Source organism: Chiloscyllium plagiosum, chromosome 22 (genome assembly GCF_004010195.1).
Source record: "Chiloscyllium plagiosum isolate BGI_BamShark_2017 chromosome 22, ASM401019v2, whole genome shotgun sequence".
In the NCBI taxonomy this organism is placed as follows: Eukaryota; Metazoa; Chordata; class Chondrichthyes; order Orectolobiformes; family Hemiscylliidae; genus Chiloscyllium; species Chiloscyllium plagiosum.
This window is the reverse complement of record NC_057731.1, coordinates 32,930,645-32,953,893: the sequence shown is the minus strand read 5'-3', so window position 1 is coordinate 32,953,893 and position 23,249 is coordinate 32,930,645. Positions and strand designations below refer to the sequence as shown.

The window sequence follows — 23,249 nt, the reverse complement described above, 5'->3', positions numbered from 1 at the left end:
AATGTTCCCTACAAGCTGCACAGCCACCCGTGGCATGTGGTTACATTGATTTCTGATTCCAGAAGCCGCTTCCATGCATGGACCTCTGAGGTCTGTGCAGTGGCAGGATAAATTAGAGAGAATGCAGTTTAAAAGATATGTCATTAGATTGCAGTTTTGACGCAGCAACAGGAGTCATGGTCTGAGGATTTGAAGATGTCAGTGCACCGCTCCTGAATTCTGTGAATGGAATTGATGACAAATGGCTTCTGAGCATAAAGATCTGCTTGAGGTATGATCTGCCATCCCAGGAATCTGCCCATTCTTCCCTAGAGTACCAATTAATACAGGCCCTCAGTGTAACCTTTTATTCTTTGATTGTAATCCTATTATAACTTGGTGCCAAAATAGCAGTGTAAGAGAAAAGTCAAAAGGCCACCTTACTCCTTTGCATCTGATTAAAGAATGCCACTCGTCATTTCTTTTGGTTATAAAGTCTGGTTTAAGGTTTCATCAAACTTAACGAGGGTCAGGCTACTGGAGCTTGCAACACTGCTTTTGGAACAAAGTGTCACAGGTGTTTCATTGTGGTGTTGATGATGGAAATGTGTGGAACGTGGCAGCCGCCATGTTGGGTTATACGATGGGAGGGCTTCACAACATCAGCTTCAAGTCTCTTATCTTTATTCAGCTGTCAGACCAGTCTAGATGGCTCGAGATGGATCTGGATGCAGTTAGTGATTGTAGAAATTTGAACATTGAAATAAGGAACAGAAATACATCATTTGGCCACTCAAACCTGCTCCACTATTAGCTAAGATCATGGCTGATTTGGTTATGGCCCAAAGGTCTCTCCTCTTTCTCAGCTCTCTTCCATTTGGTTCCTTTGTCCATCAAGAACTCAACTTTAAAGATCTTCAATGACACCAACTCCATTGCTTTCCAGAAAGACAATTCCATCGCCTAATAATTCTCTAAGATGAATTTTTAAAAATCTCATCTCCAGCTTAAATTAGAGGTTCCTTATTTGAAAACTCTGTTGTCTGGTTATAGTTATGTTAAATTTAGTTCCACAGCATGGTGTTAAACCCCCTTCAAGACAGTTGAACCTTACATTATTCTCATCCTCCCTGTTTGTCTGAATCAGTCTTTGCATGCCACAATAGAAAACTTCCGAAGTTGCTGATGATGGGAGACTCAAAGCTCCCATCAGCTGGTTTGGCCTGCCACCTAAGCATTTCACTGTGGCTGCTGCATCCTGCAGTATTTATAAACGTGAATGATTTCAAATGCTTGTCCTTAAATAATTTTAGATAAATTTTTAAAATGTTCAGCTTGGAGGTAGGGTACCGAAGTTTGAAGGGGTTGTGAGGTTTTTCCAAACAGTATAACTGACCACTGGGATATGCCTCAGCTGTCTCCTCTCATTGAAACCTATTCAGTGAAATCATGTAAGTCAAAACAAAAATGTTCTAATGCTTGCCAAGAGAATTTTTGAAATGTTTGGCCATACTGATTGTGAAAATTTAATGGATGGTCGAGCTACTTTCATGAATGGATGAATGCATTCAATTGGCTCAGGTTTATGAAACCTATTAAAATACATATTAGATCTGCTGGTAGATATTTTGGAAAATCCAAGTGTATTCCAAGCACGCGCATAGCTTTCCTTGACTTTATGTTTGCAAATTGGGTCCAAAACCATCTCATTATCTGTGCTGTGTTAGATATTTTAATGTGATCTTTGATCTGTTCAATTTAGTATCTGATGTTCTGAATTTTAAACAAGTGAAAACATTATTCTGTGTTTTCTCCCTAATTAAACTTTGTGGTTTGGAATGGACTGCAGGTGAAATGATGGGTTAATGACTATATCAACTGATCAGCAGAAATGCAAAACAAACAGAGTGACTCTTCATCTGATTTCCTCTCCCTGTTGAAAAGCACATAGCAAGCATTGTAAGGAAACTCTCTATTGCATCTTTCACCTTTTCACAACTTCATGGACTTTACATGGCAATCCTGCTTTTAAAGGTAGACTCAACTTCATATGCATTCAAATGGGGGGGGGGGGGGGGGAGAAGAAGAGGGAATAAGGAGTATACAATAGGTGGAAATGGAGTCCAAGGAGAGAGGACAGTTGGACAGACAAAGGAGTGGATAACGATTATCCTAGGACATGAATAGCTACTAAAGGAGATTATTAGTGGCTAACAATGGATTACGAGTAATAGCAGGCCATATGATGATAAGAGTCTAGATCAGAGTGGTGCTGGAAAAGCACAGCAGGTCAGGCAGCAGCCTGTCTCCTCGGATACTGCCTGACCTGCTGTGCTTTTCCAGCACCACTCTGATCTAGACCCTGGTTTCCAGCATCTGCAGTCCTTGTTTTTACCTAGTTGATTTTAACCCTACTGTGAATCCTCTTGCAAGGGTGCCTGCATTGAAGAAATTTTCCTCCTCTCTCTACAAGAATCTCCGTGAGTCTCTCTCTCACTGCACTCTATGCTACTTTCTCCCCACCCCCACCCTCCTCTCATTCATCTCTCCACCCTTCAGGCACTCTGCCTGTATTCCTGATGAAGGGCTTTTGCCCGAAACGTCAATTTTCCTGTTCCTCGGATGCTGCCTGACCTGCTGTGCTTTTCCAGCACCACTCTGATCTAGACTCTGGTTTCCAGCATCTGCAGTTCTTGTTTTTACCATATGATAACAAGGCCTGGTGTGAGTGTTTTGGGATAAGGACCTGGGAGAAGATGCCTCAAGTCCTTAAAACAAAATTGATATTGTGTCCAGAAGGCAGTAGATTTCCAGAGCGGAAAATAAGTTGCTGTTCTTGAAGCTTGCACTGAGCTTTGCTGGAGTTCTCCAATAAGCCTGAGACAGAGATGTTAGCCAGGGAACAAGATGGTGTGTTGAAGTGACAGGCAACTGGAAGCTCAGGGTCTTTTTTTTACGGACCAAACTAGATGTTCTGTGAACTGCTCATCCAGTCAATGCTTTGTTTCTCCAATTTAGAGGAAGCTACATAGTTATCAGCGAATGAAGTATGTTTGGGCCCTTGAATAGTGAGGAGGGAAGAAATAAACAGGCAGGTGTTACATATTCTATGGTTGCAGGGAAAGGTCCCATGGGGCTGTAGGGGTGGGTCTTTGGGAGTGGAGGAGGAGTGGACTAGGGTGTCCTGGAGGGAACAGTGATTGTGGAAAGCTGACAGGGGGAGGGGAATATCCATCTGTTGGTGGCATCTCAGTGGAGGTGGTGGAAATGGCAGTTAATGATCCTCTGGATATGGATGTTGGTGGGATGATAGGTGAGGACAAGGGAGACCCCTATCACTCTGGGAGTGAAGAGAGGTGGTGAGGACAGAAGTGCAGGAAGTGGATTAGATCCAGCTGAGGGCCTTGTCAACTACTATGCTGGGGAATTCACTGTTGAGAAAAAAGATGGATATTTTGCAGGCCCCTTATCAAAGTTGGCATCATCAGAACTGATGCAACAAAGATGGAGAAACTGGGAGACTGGAGTAGAGTCTTTACAGAGAGCACAGTGTGGGAATATACAGTCAAGGTAACTATGGAAGGTGGTTAGTTTGTATTGGATATTGGTGGCCAATCTATTTCCAGAAATGGAAACGAGATGTTGAGGAAGGGAAAGGAAGAATCAGTGATGGACCAGGTGAAGGTGAGACCGGGGTGGAAATTGGAAGCGAAATTAATAAACATTTCCAATTTGGATGGGAGAGGGAAGCAGCACAATGATATCATCATATATTGGAGAAAGAGTTGTAGGTGAGGCCAGAATAGGTCTGGAACAAGGGATGTGCCAAGTACTCCACGGAGACAGGCATAGCTGGTGTTAAACGAGACGTTGTTCAGGGTGAAGATGAGTTCAGTCAGGTGGAGGAGGGTGGCGGTGGAAGGGGATGGTTCAGGCGTTTGTTCCAGGAAGAGGCAGTGAACCCTGAGACCATCCTGCTGGGAGATGGATGTATAAGGGGATTGCCCGTTCATGGTAAAGAGGGGGCAGCTGGAGCCCGCAAACTAGAAATTCTGAAACTGAAGTAAAGTGTCAGAGGAATTGTGGATGTAAATGGGAAGGAACTGGATAAGGGGAGAAAAAAATCAAGTTGAGGTATGAAGAGATGAGTTGTGTGAGGAAAGAGTAGGCAAAAACAATGGGTTTGCCTGGGCACTCCTATTTGTGGATTTTGGGAAGGAGGTAGAAGCAAGCTGTATGGAATTGGAGATTGAACTTGGAGGTAGTAGAGGGGGACAATTACCAGATAAAATGAGATTGATGACAGTAGTGGACACAATGGCTTGATGGTGGGGTCATAATCCAGGGAAAGTAGGAGGAGCTGAGAGTTGGCACCCAGCCTCTGCAATTTAGAGGTCAGTAGCACTATAGCACTATACTTGTCACCAGGCTTGGGGAAAGAGTTCAAAGTCATCTCAAGCCCAAAATTCATTATGCTAGGGGACAAAGAGGGATAAAACGGAGACCTTTGTTGAGTACAGAATGTTCAGCATCTGAGAACGATAGGTCAGGCAGGATAGTAAATGCATGGCAGGAGGTGGCATTTGAGAGAGGGGATAGGGTCAGACAGAAGGCGTCAAAGGCTCTGGAGGGCCATGGTAGTGATGTCTGAATTCATGTCTGAAAGGAAAAGAAAGTGTTTCTTGCTAGCACGTTGAATGAGCTGGAGGAAGAAATGGAACTAGGGAGCAGTGCAGCTTTGATCCAGTGTGAGGTGGTGCTGTTGGAGGGAGTGGTCGAGAGTACACATGGTACTGAGTGTGGATTTCAGGATGTGGTGAGAGCAGCAGTCTGTGGAACATTGAATATCACTGAGATACTACGATCCTGGGTGGATTCAAAACACAGAAACTTGTGTTGGAATCCATGTGTGCTGAATGTGAGCCAGATGCGTTCACTGAAGTATGTGATGTAGCTGTGGAAATGAGCTTTAGCAAATAGCTTGTCAGACACGAGGAGCAATGATGAAATTAATGTAAGAATATTTGCTTCCTGAAACTGAGAGACCAGCTTTAGAGAAATGTTTCGTTCCTTACCTTTCAGATGCTGGTAAGGCATTGATAATCAGTGAAGAATTAAAAGGCATTAATATTTTTAAAAATTTCAACAGAAGAGTAAAAAATAGTTTTGCTGGTATATTCTGGAAAGAAGTGAAAGAACACTTCCAATATTGAATTATTATACCTCATGTATATAAATATTCAAGTAATAATTTCTAATGAATAGAATTTGAGGTACTTCAACAATATGTTTACTAATGATTTCAATTGTACTCAAGGGCTAACTTCAGAAATGGTTAGTGAGTCAACTTCAAAATATGTAAGTAACTGAAAAATACAATGCCGTGTTAAATTAATTTTAGCCTTTGCCATTGGTTACAATACCTTTGATAATGATGAGTAAAGTCTGTACTGTAGATAGTGATTTTGTAGTTAAAGTCCAGCAGTTGTCAGACAAGATCCTGGTTCATAAGTAGACAGAACTTGGCTGGATTTGTTAAGAAGCAGAACACTTTTTCTAGTGAATCTTTAACCACAGAATTGATTAAATAGTTTAATTTTCCACGTAACAGGTTTGCAAAAGATGAACAGATATTAGTACTTAATCTTTCTGAGAGTGGCTAAACGTCCAAAGAGTAAAGTGTAATAACGAGCAATGAAATATGGCGTAACCACTCGAGATATTTATGCTCACTTCCTTTGTGGAATTGGTTTAATTTGCCTAAATTTCTTTCAAATTAACACATCAGATATTGTCACTAAAATTTTTAAATTGGAAATAATCAGGAGATTATTTCAGTGAGCTGTAGTGCTTATTTCATGATACCTTTGCATTACAGAGCAGTCGTCAGTCCATGTGTTCTGCAATTTATGTTTCATGGCCTAATTTAAAAATGAATAATTCAAAGCATTTTCATTAAAAATTCCCAGACTGAAGTGTGTGCCCATCTTGCAAAACATTGCAATAAATTTTGTCCTACTAAATATAAATAAATAATGAGACAAGGCAGTTACTTGTTTATTCCCCCGAAGGTTAATCAATGTATTGCACTTCTTCACATTAACTGACTTGCTGTATAAAGCAAGATTAGATAATCATTACCTCCTAATTGTAGAATAGTTCCAAATAGCACAGTCACTAGTAGTGAAAGGAATCAAACTATAGAAGCAATGGTGTTTTTCTTCCATTACAGTGGTTTCTTTTTAATTATCAAGTATAAAAAATATTGGGCCAGTAAAGGTAGTCAGATTTTACTGTGGTTGGGAGGATGGAGCAAGATTTCTCAAAAATGATTTTCATTAAAATAGTTTTCACCTCAACTAATTTTATTTATTTTCCTGATTGCGGATGCTGTGCATTGTAAAGCTCGGCTCAAATGGTATCTGGTGTTACTTTGAAGTTAAATGTTTTGCAACATATTTTTCAAAATACAAGGAGTTCTATGGCTGAAAGAAAATGATATTTTCAGTTTGTGCAGAGAGAATACATCCAGGGTAACAATGGAGTATCCAGTTATAATGTGTGTGAAAATATCTAGTAATCGTCCTGGTGAACCTTTTCACTTGACTAATCAATGTTCTTATTCATTTAATCTCTCTGTAATATGAATATAATGGGTATAAATATAAATAAATATAATTTATTACATGAAAAGAAAGGTACGGAGGAGAGAAATGATTTGTTCTGTGTAATTTTTTTTCCATTGAATTTTATGGTTTGTACTTTCTTCCTCCAAAACCTTCTCATTGTGCTCAATCCAGATTTAAGGAAGCTGATCCTTTGGAAATGTGCTCCTCTTGTACTCAAACAATATTTGCCCAGTTTGCTTTATATGTGACATTATTCTGGCCTATTCTGGTGGAAGCATAATTGAAAATATCATTTACCAGCCATAATAAATATTGGAACAGCTTGAAGCCACATAAGGAAAACCTCTTTGGTTTATTTGGAAGTTCTCTCTTCTCTTTGTAGGATTAGCGTAGAAGAGCTGATATGTGTTTGATGTGCAAAAAATTATTTGGGAAGCTAGAAGTGTAAAGAGGAACTCATAAGCTAAATTATATAAAATAAATGACTAACCATTCAAAATATAATTCACTGCTAAATGATTTTCTTCGATTAGGTAGTTCTTTTTTTTTTCACTTTATTTCTATCCACAAGAAAAATGGGCATATAACATAATAATCAAAACATCCGATTTCAAAGACTTCAGAATTAAGCCACTAATTACTACAAGAAGAATGAAACAATTCAAATATTGCTAAAATGAGAATAGAAGTCAAAGCTCTTCATCTTGTACTCATCTGGACTAAGATGCAGACAAAAGCAGGCATGGGATAAAGGATAAAAACAGAAAGAACTGCGGATGCTGTAAATCAGAAACAAAAACAGAAATTGCTGGAAAACCTCAACAAGTCTGGCAGCATCTGTGAAGAGAAATCAGAATTAACATTTTGGGTCCTGTGACCCTTTGTTTGGGATAGGTGGTACTGATTATATAGCATAAGAAAAGGATACTGATTAGTTTGGCCATTGATGACATTGAGATGCAGCAAGAGCAGTTAACTGTCAGTCATAGTTCTCAGACTAGGCAAGTAGATGCTGGTTACTGTAATGTATAAATTCTTTTTGCCTGTGTAAAACAAAGTCCTATGTGATAATATGAAGTTTTCAGGAGTGCACATACATCACATTGCAAGCCCACCAGTGATCTTGAATTGGTTTCTGATGTAATTGTTAGCACAATCTGGATTATTTAGTAAATGATGTCTAATAACAGAATCAGATCTAATGATGGGCATGTTTTTCTGAGGCTTACAATTGCTGGCCGATTGAGCAAAACTGGCAAACTGCCCACTGCACATGGTGAACAAGTTGTGTTATTTGATATGGTCTGGCAGCCATTAAGATGTATGGCCTGTGTACCTGGAATCACCAGCACTGAGAATCATACAATACATTATGCATATGTGAGGTCACCAAAGCATCTTTTTGGCATGATGACAGCATTCTGTTAGTGGAGAAAACTGCACATGGGTTTGAAATCTATGTACCAAGCAATTATCTAAACAATAGTCAAATATTACTTTGTATTCTATACTTTAATGGGGTTTATATGTTGATAAACTGAGGCCGTTGCATCATTTTAAAATATTTGTTGTCTGTGTATTTATTCTTTGCCTAATTTTCATTCTGCGTTTTTTTTCTTCATTTTGCATATTCTCCTTCAGATTAGTGATTTTCTTTCTATTCTAATTATTATGTCTTCTTCTTTCCTCCTTTGGATATTTGCATCAATAGTACATGTAGTTGCTGTTTATATACAGAGTGTACAGTTGAAACAGAAAAACTCAGTGTGAACATGCCGTTCAAAAGACACTGCAGCATAAATAGTGTTAGAGGATTGTGAAAGTAAGCCTGTATATCTTTCACCATTCTCGTCTATCATAATGAAACAGTTCTGGGTTAAATTATATGAAGTCTGCCAGAACAGGATATATACATACTTGGGGAACTGAAGTCCTTTAGCATAGAGTAATATTTTAGCAAAGATTGGTGTGCTCTTACTCATGTCTAGAGTGTGGTGCTGGAAGAGCACAGCAGGTCAGCCAGCATCCGAGGAGCAGAAGAATTGACCTATAAGCCCTTCCTGATGAAGGGCTTATGCCCGAAACTTCAATTTTCCTGCTCCTTGGATGCTACCTGACCTGCTATGTTTTTCCAGCACCACACTCTCGACTCTGATCTCCAGCAACTGCAGTCCTCACTTTCTCCCTGTGCTCTTACTAATACTTGCATTAAGTGTTTGATTTATCCTACAATGGTATTACTGTACCAATATCTAAGCAAGACTAGGCAAATTTCATTTTATACAGTAATTGCTGTATATGGATTGGTATTGCTTCCATGTGCATCTTTATTTAAATTTTAATATTCACATATAGAGGTTTGCACATACTTGTGGTGGCCAAGCATAGATGCAATTTGTGGGGAAATCCATTGACTAATGCCAGTGTGATAAGGTTGGACATAAATTAGCTAGACCAAACGCTGCTGTTTTATGCCATTAAAAGTCAGTTTTGGAGCACATCTTTTTGATGGCGACATTGCATGGACAAGAAATGGAACATCAAGCTGTTTGTATGAGTAATCAGTAATGTATCTGGTATTGTGATTATAATCAGGTCTCATTGTCAGAACATTAGATTGCGTGAGCAAAGGAGTACTTGTCATAAATGACCATCAAAGATCCACATGAAATAATATTTATAGTACTATAAAACACCAAACCAACTGAATGTGATATGAGCACTAATTTCTGTAGTAGAAATGTTAGCCTTAAGCATGTTTACCCTTTTTAAATTAAGGCAGTGGTGGAGGGTGATCCATTGACTACAAGGTCAATGGCTCTAATCTTTCTGTCACTTCCAAAGCATTGCCATCAACAAACACATCTTCCCCTCCTACTATTTCCACTTTCTGGAATGACATTTACCTTTGTGACATCGTGATCCATGTAATAACACCACTGATGTATTTCCCCAGGCACCTTGCCATGCGATCACAAGAGTTGTAAGACCTATCTCTTTATCTCCTCTATCATCATCATCATCCAAAGCCACAAACACTCCTTCAGTTGAACAGCAATTTTCATGTGTTCCTTTCAAACTAGTGCACTCTATTTACTGCTCATATATGTGCTCTTGTCTACATAGAAGAAGTCAAACATGCTTTACATGACTACTTTGCAGAGTATGTCCATCTGGTCCCAAAAGATGACCCAAGCTTTCAGTGACCAGCTGTTTTAATTTTCTACCTAGCTTTCACACTAAAACCTCTGATTCCAAAAAAGCTCAACACAGGCACCAAAAACAGAATCTCAGTGTCTGATTAGGCACTTTACAGCCTTCTGTACTCAATACTGGGTTCGTTAATTTTGGATTGTAACCTCTGCTCCCGAATTTGGTTCATTTTCTTTGTGTCAACCTTTTACCTCATTTTTCTGTTATTGTTTACTGCAGCAGCTGTTTATTATGCTACTATTCACACTTCTGGACCCATCTTTTGTTTCTGTACAAGTCTGCTCACTACTCCCTTTAGTTCTGTCCCATCCACTCTTTTGACAGTTCATGCTCCTGTCATCTGCCCTTTCACAGATCTTCATTTTGGTTGTTTTTCTACCATTCTCCATTTCACTGCATAAAAGCTTCCATCAAAACTCTAAAAGGTTCGAACTCAATATGAAGTTTTAATTTTATTTCTCTTCCTCCAGATGCTACCAAACTGCTTAGTATTTCCAGCTTTTTGTTTTTATTCAGGATACCAGCACCTGCAGTATCTTACTTTTGGCCTCTCCTTATATGTAGTTTCAGTAGCCTACTTGACAAAGGCTGCAAGTGATCCTAATCTAACAAATGTCTATGTATGCACTTTCCAACCATCAGTTACTGTTTTTTAAAAAGGGAATTCTGGGACTACACCCTTCTAGGATGCCAAGTGCCTGATTTAAATCAAGTTGGATTCTTTTCAAGGATATATGGGAATCTTCCAAATACAAGCAACGAGTTTACACAGCGCCTTTCATAATCTCAAAAGTTCTTTACAGTCAGTTAAATATGTCAAATCTAGAAATATCTTTTGAAATGCAGTCACTGATGTTGTAACAGATAAGTTAGGACCACTGCCCTGGTACATTTACCGTCTGAATCGTTGAAGGTGATAACGTCAGTTGTTTGTATGATTACCTTTTATCTGGCATAAGTAAGTTAGCAGAAAGCGTACCCAGAAAGCACAATCACAATAGAAATGATGATGATTTTGGAAAGTATGCAATGTGCTCAAAAATTTAGTTTGCCCAATTAAAATGTATCTCAAGAGTAAGGTAAACTCTTCTAATGAGTTTAGCAATTTGACTGCAGCACCTGCAAGCCTGGGTAAATCATTTTTAGCACTAGAGGCAGTGAATAATTGTTTGTCACCCATTGTGCTTCGTTAAAAACTGGGACCTAAATTGTTGTTGTTTTTTCAAATGATCGTCTACAGTGATCACACAAATGAAGAAAAATCAATCATTGGGAAAGTTAGACCATATTACCATGAAAACACCATTTCAGTTTATGCTAAAATGCAGTATTTACCCTGTATAAAATAAATTTGTCAAATTCTCATACTAATATTGTACATTTGATTTCCGTAGGGAATCAGAAGACACTGCGTTGCTCTTTCTTAAAGAGGTTTACAAATCAATGGACATCAGTCCTGAACAGCCACAGCATTGATGGCCGCAGAGTGTGCTGTATTTACCTCAGCAACATTGGTAAGCTTTGGCTCATTTTTTAACATTCTTTTTTGAACCTGATCTTTTTATTATCAGTATACCATTTTGTTTTCATTCATCCATGTGATGTGAATGTTGCTATAAGGTCCAAATCAATGAAAAAGGAGGATTGGTGGCCCCAAACTAACGCAAACAACCTCAATCGGTACCACACACTAGTAGAGGCAGTAAATACCAGAAGCTACCAAGAGTGCTCACCTGGAAAACTACCAGAGTAGTTTAATTCAAAATTGACGTGGTGTCAACGCTGTTTAGGAATTTTTATCATAGTTTCACGATGTTCAAAGTTGCACAGCAGTTCGATTATGGCTATTATCTATCCAGCGGCATCACAAGTGATATTATTTTCAAGAAACAAGTGGGAGGATGGGATCTTGTGCCTGCTTCAGATATCAACAAACAGTTTGTCAAAGTTGGGATAAAGATGAGATCTCACAGATATGGTGTAGCGGGAATCTCACTGGAATAGTAATCCAGAGGCCCAGGCTAATCCACTGGATGAACAGGTTGAAACCCTACTATGGCAACTGATGAAATTTAATTAACAAGCTAAACTAATTAATCAAAATAAAAGTGAAATCAAGTTACACTAACAATGGCCATGACACCACTATCAGTTTTTCATAAAAATCCATCTGGTTCATTAATGTTTTTACGGGAAATAAATCAGTAATCCTTACCTGGTCTATCCTATTTGTGACCCTTCACTATTCTCAAAGAGCAATTGGAATGGGGTAGCAAATGTAAGCATTGCCAATGATGCCATCAACCCATGAAAGAATAAATAAAAATGAGCATAAGGAATTTGGCATTCAGCCTGTTCCACCATACAGTAAAATGTGGCTGCTTTGAACCTTAATGTCAATTTCCCACTTGATTTCTGTATCCCTTGAATCATTTTGTGTTGGAAACCTGTTGGAGTTTGTTTTGAATGTGCTCACCACTGAGTGTCCACAGCTCTCTTGGGTGGAGAATTCCAGAGATTCTCTGAATTTTACTTTCTCTTTACCTCAGTCCTGAAGGGGTAATCCCTTATTCTGAGTCTTTGATCTTGTATTTGATCACTTAGCAAGGTGCAGCGCCCTCTAAGGGTTCACCTTATCAAACCAGAATTGCATAGTTCAGTGAAATCATGTTTAACAGTCTTACTGTAGGAGAAACAGACCTGGTCAAACTCTGTCTCTCCTCGTGGAGATATCCCACATCTTAGCAATCAATCTCATGGACCTTAGTAGTATGTCTAAAGCAAATATATCCTTTCTTGTGTAAGGTGATCAAAATCCAATTTCACGGATTTATCTAACATCCTCAGTAAGTGCTCTTGAATGTTATCAAACCTGATCATTGCAGTCTGCAATTGTTTATTTACTCAAAAGTACTGAATTATTCTGCCAGAGCTGTAGAGCTTGACATTGAAGTTGTCTTCCTCATCTGGATTCCTTGTACCTTAACTACCATCTTCTATGACTGGTTCTGGTAACAAGAGTAGGTCAGAGCTGTGGAATTCTATGGAGAGTAACTCCCCTCCTAAGTCTGACACCATCCAAAAGACACACAAAAAATGTAATGGAATGCTCCCCGCTTAAGTAGGCAAGTATAGCTCTAGAAGCTTGGCACTATCCAGAACAAAGCAACACACTTGATTGGCACCCAATTATTCAACTTCAGCATTCACACCAGCACAGCAGTGTGCACCATCCACAAGATACACTATATTAACAAAACAAGCTGCTTTAACAACCCCTTCCAAACCCACAACTCCTACCATATAGAACGGCGATAGCAACAGATGCATCCCCATCCGCAGTTCCCCTCCTACTGTCCCTTCAATGTCACTGACTCAAAATCTTGAAAAGCCTCTTTCTAAGAACCTACCTCTCATGGACTGTGGAGTGGTTTAAGAAGGCAACTCAGTATTTTTTCAAGGCAATCAGACATTTACAATAAATGTTGGTTTAGCCAGCCATACACAAATTAATTTTAAAAAAATTCAAGTCCTGAAAATCATGTAAAAAGAAGCAGAAAACCATGTAAAGGCATTTAAGACATTAATTGGTGTAGAAAAATTTAATCAAGAGACCAGTTCAAAATAAATTTGCTGTACAGAGGAGAATCCAGGCAAGTTCAGAACTGATGTCAGTTTCAGTGTTCCTACTATTTTTTCTTTCTATGTGGATTTCCATGGCCTGGGTGTGGGTGCTAGGCACAACTGCCCACACACAGCCGCACAACTTAGAGAGAACGTTGGTCAGAATGTGTTTCTTTATACATTGATACCTGGGATCACCATCTAGGTAGACAATGGAAGCAAAATGCATTGTGTAATTCAGGGTGTGGATTTGTCATATGATATGTGCTGTTGTAAGTTTCCAAGAAAGATTGAACCAGCTGGGATGAATTTCCACCTCTCTTTGAAATTGATCCATGGGATGTCTATTATTATATTTTATATGAAAAAACAATGGAAGGTTTTGAAATATTCCAAAATGCAATGAATATTAATGAAGTGATGTTTTGATAAATCCAGTTTTTAATGACAATTCATATTACGTTATTTTTTTAAAAAGGCATTCCCATTTGAACAGGTTTTTTCTGTCCTCAAGATTTTGAGTAGCACAACAAACAAAGTACTGTGGAAGAACAGTTTCTATTGCAAGGAAATGCTACAACCAATTTAGCCAATCCGGTACAATTCCTCAAGCAACAATGAGATAAACGACCAGATAATTTGTTAGGGTTAGTGGATGGATAAATATTTGACCAGAATAATAGGATAGAATAATTGCTGTGTTTCAAACTATGCCATGTGTGCTAAATCAGCTTGAGAGGTCAAACAAGAAGTTGGTCTAACACATCATCTCATGCATCAACAACTTCAGTACTCCACTGAACTGTCAGTTTACATTACATGCTGAGGTTTCAGAAAATGATCTTCAACTCGTGACCTACTGACTGTGAGGCAGAAATATTATCACTAAGCCAAAGCTGACTCCTAAACCGGTATTAACCTTTGACAAGAGAAAAGTTCAATTAATTCATTTTAATTGATGTTGTTAGCACCCTGACTGACCAATGCAGGCAGAGTAAATGACATTCTAGTTAATCAGAATAAATCAATCAGTGTTCCAAAATTCTGATGAACAGCATCTTCATTTGTAAATACTCACTGTTTTGTACAGATTTTGCGATCTATTTTAGTCACAGATCTTTTAAAAAGTTGAAATGCTTTGACCAGTTTCTGTAAATAAAATATGATGAAATGGCTGTAGGTTATTACCTTATATAACAATCTCACTTTCAAAAAAACTTCAATGTCTATAAAAGCAGTTTGCAGCTTCTTAAGGTTGTGAACGTCAACATTTAAATTATTTTCGATTTGTATATGTTTAAACCTTAATCTATTACAGGTGTATGATATCTGATTATAATGGCCCAGAAATTCTGTGTTGCAGAATTTGAAATTGGAATTGTAAATTGGAATCATGTGGAAATTGCCCAGGAAGTTGGAATTTCTTTAGGAAATTACTTGGTGTCGGAAACGGTCCACAAAGTTCCCATTTCCGGTTAGAGTTGAGATTTTTGTGGTTTGACACACTTGATAACTACCCAGAAAACGTTAGAGGATTAAAACCTGCTCCATGTCCTGGGTAACTATTAAGCTGAAACCCACCTCAACACTGATTCTCCTCAACTTCCTCTCCACAGACCCTGTGCACCCCAAAACCTGCAGCACCACACACTGCAATCCCAGAGCTCATAGCACCTCTGATGCAACCATGTTTTGGATGCAACACACCATCCCTGAACCCCCACCCCACCCCTGCCAGACCTGACACAATGCAACTGACAGCATCCCCACCGTCCACCCAGAGACCCAAGGCCCATCCCCTCAACCACTCCACCCAAACCGACAATGTTCCCCACTGATCTTTCAACCCACTCGAAACACTTGCCCGCTTCGCTGCCTTCAGCTATCTAGCACTATTCTCCACTTGCCTAACTGCTGCATTGCCATCTTATAACTTGCCCACAAGCCCCTTGTCTACCTGACAACCTGCCCCATTCTTGTCCATTTGTTGCTCAAACCTGTCCTTTGAAGATATATCTTTTGCTTTAGGAGGTTATCATGGTTTTAGGCTGTATTTTCAAATGTAGTTCAAATGAAAGGAATCCTGGGCTTAAGTCTGTATGACCGTAAACCTGATGGTTTAGTGGATGGACCAAAGGGGAATTAATTTGCATTATTGAAAGGTTAGACAGCAGATGTTAACATCTGGGGGACAACATTAAAAACATTTTATCAGCATCTAGTCATTTTCTTCCTAAAAATTGATAATTAGCGATACTTGATTACCATTTTTACGTGGATAAAAAACTAGTTCCTTTTGTCATGCTGAGGAGTATAGAGGCAACTGTTCTAAGGTCAGCTTCTACTAAAACCAGAGAGATTGCAGAGAGCCGTTTGTAGTTTCGGTCTGAAGTGATCCAAAATTACAAATAGTCCTCTGCAAGCCGACTGGTCGAGGGAAAGCAGAAGTATAAACATTGGCCAGGTCTGCACCTTGAGAAAATGTTGACTGTATCGTTCACCATCCAGAATGATGATGGAAGCTCAAACCTAGACTAACAACATTATTTGTGAGGAGTTAACACACAATTTGAGGTTTCACCCAGCTGAACTTAGAGAGCCTGCACAACTAAAATATACTGGGTGAATGACAGTACAGTATTTGGGAAGGAAGAAACAGAAATAGGCTAATGGGAACTGTAAAACTCTTTGAATTGATTCTAAAAGTGGTGGGTCTAATAAGGAGACTGAGCAACATTAAACAGTTGGGGTTGTCAGTACAATTAGAAAGGGGCAAATCTGCCAGGTGGTTTGAAGTGTATGTTGCATACAAAATGAAGATTGTTTAATGAGTGATTTCTTTCTTTAGTCATTGATAGAGTAGAAGGTCTCTCATAATGTGAAATCTTGAAGTGTCTTCCTTTCAGAAAATAACTGAAAATTCAAATTTCTGTTTAAACTGTTAGTTCCTACAGAGATTGTGACAAACTGAGGTAGAACTTCTACAATTGTCAAAACCTATAGTACATGCACTACATTAGTAAAGACCCCATGTTGCAGGGATCTCCAAATGTCAGAGTACCAGAAGAAATATTTGATAGTTATGGGGCTACAGCATGCTCATGTCAATAATGTAAATCAACAAGTTGTTGATTAGGTAAGCCAAGCAGATCCCGAAGCATCCAGGTTAGGTTCTGAGCCTCAGTTGGGATCAGTTGAACTCAACCACAAATGACAGTTGCGAATTAGAGGTGACTTTAATATCCTATTATTTTTGAGAAATACATCATCCACACTTTCCAATTGTAACTAAAGTCTGTTGATAAGCTAAAACAGTCTTCCAGGTGAAAGGGAGCACTTAACGCATTGGAAAATCTTCTTGGGTTGTTGCAAGCTCGAAGCGCTTACAACTTAAAGCTTGTTTGTAATGAAATGACTGACTACCAGGTTGTGGCTCAGAGCCTTTGAAGTTTTCTCCAGCCTGGATCAGAGCGAAAGACTTTGTGCATTGTTTGTACCAAAGTTACAAGGCATCTAAAGGACAAACATGGGAGAAATTGTCCCCCTTCTCTCTATCTAGAGTGAATAAATTGAGCCAGTGCCAAAGAAATTCAGGTAATTATCATCCTCAAAACTACTGGTAGGACGCTGCTTGTTGTGAGTTTTCTGTTTCCATACATTAGTTACCTCCTTGGAAAGCTTCAATATTCTTCTTTTATGTTCACCCATTTCAAGTCAACTAACTGAAAGAGAACTACTTGCAAATCTGCTTTTTGAGTTTGGAAAGTTGATGAACAAATCTTTCTTGGTTTAAATTAATGTTGATAGTTAACACCATTGTGTTGTGAGTGTATGCGATAATTCATACGACATGCTTGGGACTGCTGATTTAATTTCGGAACAATTTAAAGAGGTGCCCTGAATGATCAACAAGCCATTCGGTTGTCTGCCTTATTGCAAAATGCCAAGATTGGCACCTATTTGGCAGTTTTGAACTAAATCCATTAAAAACAAATTTACATCATGCTTTGGCATTTGTACTTTGGAAATTATATTTCCAAGTGTGTTAAACTGGGCAGGGTCCAGTGCAATCACTGGTCTTATTCCGTGAAACCATTGTGCTGTGTTGGCATCACAGGCTAATATCTCCAGCACTATTTTGAATTAATGAAGCCAACAACCTGACTGTGATTGATCATGACCACCAGATAATCTGTCTTATGATATTGATTGAGGAATAGATATTGACCAGAATATGGATAACTTAATGAATACCTGGACAAAACTGCCATATTCTGGGAGCCCAGTTATTATTTGCCCCAACAAACCCATCTAAAAACCTTGGTAGGAGCAAGCAGGAACCAAATTCATCTTTGGGAGATGATCTTTTCACCTTGCAACATAACCATGTTTAGTGACATCCTTCAATTTAAGGATTTAATTGGTACTTGCATTGTGTGTACTCAGCTGTTTCTAGATGTCTTCAAGAACATCGCCACTTAGAAATCATCCTCCATTGTGTTGGTACAAAGGATTCTTGTAATATAGCTTTGATAACATTTTTAACTATAGATATCTGAGAAGCTCAAGGAAACATTATAAGACCAGTGATTGCACTGGACCCTGCCCAGTTTAACACACTTGGAAACATAATTTCCAAAGTACAAGTGCCATAGCATGATGTAAATTTGTTTTTAATGGTTTTAGTTCATGATTTAGCTATGATTAAAATTATCTAGTTATGCAATTGGGAGCTGATAATTTTAATGCAAGAATTGTCTTGATGTCTTTGCTTATTTTCTCAGTCTTATAAATTTGACTGGTTATGGGAGATTACAATCTAATGGCATAAATGGTTTAATTGTGGAATTCTCAACCAGCAATTGCAATACTGCACTACTGACTAAAGTAGGAATCATTTGTTAGTTTATGCATTCCTGCCTGGTATAAAACATTAACTGTGCACTATTTTACGGACAAGTTGACTTCTTTTAATATGCTGCTTTTTTTTTTGTTTGGCAGATCATCTGATACATCATCAGCTCTGTTGAAACAACAAATTTAGACCTGTGAATGAGACCAGTAGTTGTATCTGATCTTCCTCCTGGGATGACAGTATTTATACAGTCTGCAATTATTCGACAATACAAGCAACTGACTCTAAAGGAAAAAAAATCTTGCTTTGAAAAACTGTAACTCTGTTTGATTGTCACTAGTTCAGAAGTATCTTGTGTTAAATTAATGAAGCAGTGAAACTGATCCTTTGAGAAAGCTTCTGTTCTGATTTATTTGCTAACTAAACTATTCATTAGTCTCCTAAGATCACTTAAATATTGTTTTCAGGGTACTTGCTTGCCTGGTTGAGCTGATGAAATATGAATTATTCTCTCCTGATCTGTTAACTCATTCCATTCATAGAATTAATTTCCTTAATCTGCAGTGGCTTGCTTCAGACAAGTGAATAATTAGGGTTTACACGGTTGTACCATGAATGAGGCCAACCATGCTCCTGCCAAATGTTATGCATTTTTAAATATATATTTCATTTATTAACTTGCAAAATATTAGTTTTTATTAATTGTTTACTGGCTCATGTACTCAGTAAATATTCTGACGTCAACAATGATTGCACACTGTGAATTCAAGAGGCATCCTTTGAATGTACGGCACTCCTCAGCTGCAAAAATTAACACTTTAGTTACAAAATTAATTTACAACTTGTCTAACTATAATGTTTGTTGGAGCTCTATACCCTTCCAAGAGACCATCTGTTCTTTTTTTTTTAAGATCCACCACAGTGTAATGACAGTAAGATTTTTTGGAATGCAGTACACCAATGTATCAAACTGATTTGTGCAGTTTCAACACACCATTGAAAACTTTCAGGTGGACTTTATTGACTTTCAATTTTCCATAAAATCCAAGTAATAGCTGCTTCAAGCCATGGTGTTGATGCTGCCATATATGAGATGTTTTTGGGTTTTATAAGCTTTGACGGTGTTCTCTGTTAAGGTATTGGATTTTTCCAATGGTATCAAATGCAGAGAGTTGTAATGAAATAAAGAACTTGCATTGTGATCAATGCTTTGAAAATCACTGATGGAATTTTGTCATTGGACCTAATTAGACAGAATATACTGCTCGTTAGTTATGTAGTTAAGCTTACTGGTCATTTTGTTTTACAGTATGGATAATATAACTAATCAACTGGGAAATTTAATATCAGGGCTATGAAGAGACCTTTAAGTCACCCTTGTCTTCTCTTTTACCAAGCTTTGACTAGCCTCCTTTTCCCCTCTTGCTATGCCAGTCACTTGCCGGATGTGAAACAAAACCCTTGGCAGTGTTATATCCAGATGATTTCAAAATGTTGAATGCAGATTTTGTTTGCTAAACTCTTGAGAGATGCAGGTAAATATTTCTTCAGACAATCAATCAGTGTATTTGGTGCTAAATGTGTTCTGTTGAGTAAAGCTTTACCTTATGTTGATACATTTCAAGTTAGTATAGAACATGAAAGATCCTGGGGAAGAAAGTATGGCTCGAAACATGCAAACACCAGCCCCTTACTTTGGTAGCACACTGCTTCTAAATTTCCCTGCACATGTCAGTCCCTTCTCTCTCCAGGAGTCAAACATGAGACAGCTATCTGGACATTGTTGTTGTTAGGTTTTGTGTATGTATATAGGATTATGTTGCACTTACCACATCCTGCAAGTTGAAGGTCACATAAACTTGGCATGCAACTGGCATAAACTGGTATCGTTTTTATTTTACTTTGTCAATACTGCATCATTTATTAAGGAAGAGAAAGGGAAACAAGTAAAGCTGTAAAACTTTGTATTCAGGATATTTGACCATATTGTGTCTCAGATTATCCTGTACTGTTTTGCCATTCGAAGTGATTGTGCCAAGTAATGAGAAAATAAGAACTGCATGATTTCTGCTGGAAATGTTATTTAAACCTTTGTTTGTGATGACCCTGGTGTATTTGTTATAGAGAACAAAACCTCATTTGAAAAAATGAAGACAGCCTTGCTGAAAATGTAGCAATTTGCCTAAATAATGAGATTCTTATACAACAGGAAGCATATTTTTAGTTTTGGCCAAATTGTAAATAACTCCAATTGATGATTTTCTTGTCTCAGGTGAGCATTGAGTAAATTTAAATGTACACCATCTGTCAGCATTGTAGGAACAAATTATTTTCTTAGCATTCACCATTGAACTGATTCATAATTCCTACTTCAATGCCAAGAATCCTGTTACAGTCTCCAACCTGCAAGGATAAATGACAGCTGCAAATATAAATGACAGCGATCACCATTTGTGGAACTTGGATAATCTTTTGACTGGATTCATAATGATAGAACAGCTCTCAATTTAGAATGTGACATATCAAAGCTTAGGAGAATTCCTCTGTGAATTTCTTTTGCCTGTTTGGTATTCAGGTCCTGTGTTTTGCTTATTGAGCTATTAAGACCGTGCTCTCTGGAGGTAGAGCAACTTGAAGTGTTTTACTGGACTTCTGCAAGAATATTCCATATTAAGGTGGCAATCAGTTCTTTGCTCAGAGTTTTGGAAAACAAACTGGTAAAAAAAAATAAATAAGAATTCTCCTATACAGCAGCTCTACTTTCTCATTACATTGTGCTTCTATATTTTCACTGCCTAAGGGTATTCACTGCAAAGTTGCTATCAGAATTCAAAGCTTAACCCACTCTACTTTTCTCTTTTTGATTTTTACTCTTCATTCTAGTAAGACAGCACTAAAGAATCAAATCAATAACCACAGATTTACAGAGATTTCACAGGAGAACCTTACCCCTCTTTCCCTAAAAGTAGACTATTTGATTGTACCATTGAATTAATTGTGACTTAATCGCTGGACCTGGTACATGGGTTCCTCTGTTTGTATTCATATCTTTTTTTCAAAAGAAGCTCCAAGCCCATTTCTCAAGTTTGTCTTGTCTACCTTTTCTCTCACAAAACCTTTACTACTAAATGCCAACTGATTGGCTTTATTCAGACTTTTAAGAAAAATCATAAGTTTCAAGCTTGTCACGACAAGCAACTTTTTTATTTGTGATTGTCAAGAAATGAAAGTTATCTGATTACTTCAAGCTAATTTCAAAGATGCAGTGTTCTTGGCAACATTATGTAGTACAAGATAATTAATGAAAAGGAAGTGAATTTACTTGCTGTGACTTTGCTTAGGCCAAGACATTGTATGCCCTGTCTAACCCAGACATCCCCTTTACTTAAAATAAAAAAAGAATGGTCAACTTTGAGAAGGCCTGAGCATGAGATTGAAGTATAAATAAACATGGGAAAGGAAGTGTGTGCCGATCTTGACAACTTTCAAAGATTATAAGTGCAGATACTGCTGAAACAACGTTGAAACTGCAGTAACGTCTGTTAACCAGCCTCTGATGTAATTTATTGCAATTGTAAAATAAATATAGATTCTTTGCTGTCTTCTGTGCTTAGAAAATGGTTTCCTAATGACTTCAAGAGTCAATTTTCATCAACACTTGAACATTGAAAAGGGTCTGCAGTTGTCGTTCTTTAGTATATATTTCAGTTTTGGAATCATTAATGGACCTCACCTTTGTTTGCCGGCATAGGAGGATAGGCTTTTAAAAAAAATTAGAATCCTGAAAACCTTGAAAGAAAAACAAAAATAGAGAGAATGTATAATAGGCCCAACAGCATCTGACAAGAAAGAAACAGTGAAGGTTTTGGTTGGGGATCAGGCTCAAATTCCTAAGCGTTCCTTCTCGAATGGAAGCTGATTAATTTGCAGAGCATTTCCAACATCTCTCATTTTGGCGAACATCTTTCAATTGGAGCAGGGCACCTTTGCTTTCAACTGTTGAGGGAGATTCGGAGAACACATTCACAAATCATAAGTAATTCAAAGATTGACATTGATGGAAGGAATTCAGTCACCCACTTCCCTATGTAAGACTGCCAGTGCTTGTATGAAAGAGCTTTCTTTTCAAATAAAAATATATAATTCATGTAACTTGAAAGTTCAAATCTGTATAATCCTGAAAATTTCAGCCTTATTAACATGCTGTGCACATTTTACCCCAAGTAGGCAAACTTTATTTTTCATTCAAGAAAAGCCTAGAAAGTAAAGATTGAGCACTGCTGTCTGAACGTAGAATTCAACCCTGATGTGTCTAAATTAATGTTCCTAGTGTTGTTTAAACACACAAAAGGAGAGATGGTAGCAATGCCACTGTGTGGATTGTCCAAAGGCCCAGGTTTTTGCTCTGGGGATATGGGTTCTATTGATGAAATCTGAAAATTAACACTAGTCTCAGTAATGGTGACTATGAAACTATTATCAATTGTCATAAAAACTCCATTGGGTTCACTAAGGGAGGAAAGATGCTGTCCTCACCAGATCAGCCTATGTGTGAAGCCAAATCACAGTCATGTGATTGACTCTTTTCTGCTCTTTGAAATGGCTCATCAAGCCATTTAATTTAAAGCAATTTGGGGCAGTGAATGCTGGTTTTGTCAGTAATGCCTATATCCTATGGAAGAATAAAAATGCTATTGAAGGTTATAATTAGCAGAAAGTAAAAGAGCTATTTAAAACCTGAGCGTATACTGATGTACAAAAGTATCCCAATTGGGAATAGTGATTCAATCAATGTTTAGTTTAAATGAGGGATTTTCAGAAGGACTTTAAAGGCAACAAAAGAGGGCAAAGACTCTGAATAGAGTACCAAAGAATTTGAGCTAATATGGGATGGTTCGAAAAGAAGTGGATACGTCCGGAAGCTAAATTCAGTGAGTTGAAAAGAAATT

At 38.1% G+C, this 23,249-nt stretch overlaps 1 protein-coding gene across 2 annotated transcripts in view; it reads left to right on the top strand.

Annotated features, from left to right (window-relative positions):
- The window catches only part of LOC122561183 (SEC23 interacting protein), a 142,651-nt gene extending 120,749 nt beyond the window's left edge, over window positions 1-21,902 (top strand). For both annotated transcript variants that reach the window (XM_043712707.1, XM_043712708.1), the window contains exons 18-19: window positions 11,216-11,335; window positions 18,447-21,902. In XM_043712707.1, the coding sequence (XP_043568642.1) occupies window positions 11,216-11,297 (82 nt within the window). In that variant the 3' untranslated portion in view covers window positions 11,298-11,335; window positions 18,447-21,902. The remainder of the gene's footprint in view (window positions 1-11,215; window positions 11,336-18,446) is intronic.
- The last annotated feature ends 1,347 nt before the right edge of the window (window positions 21,903-23,249 follow it).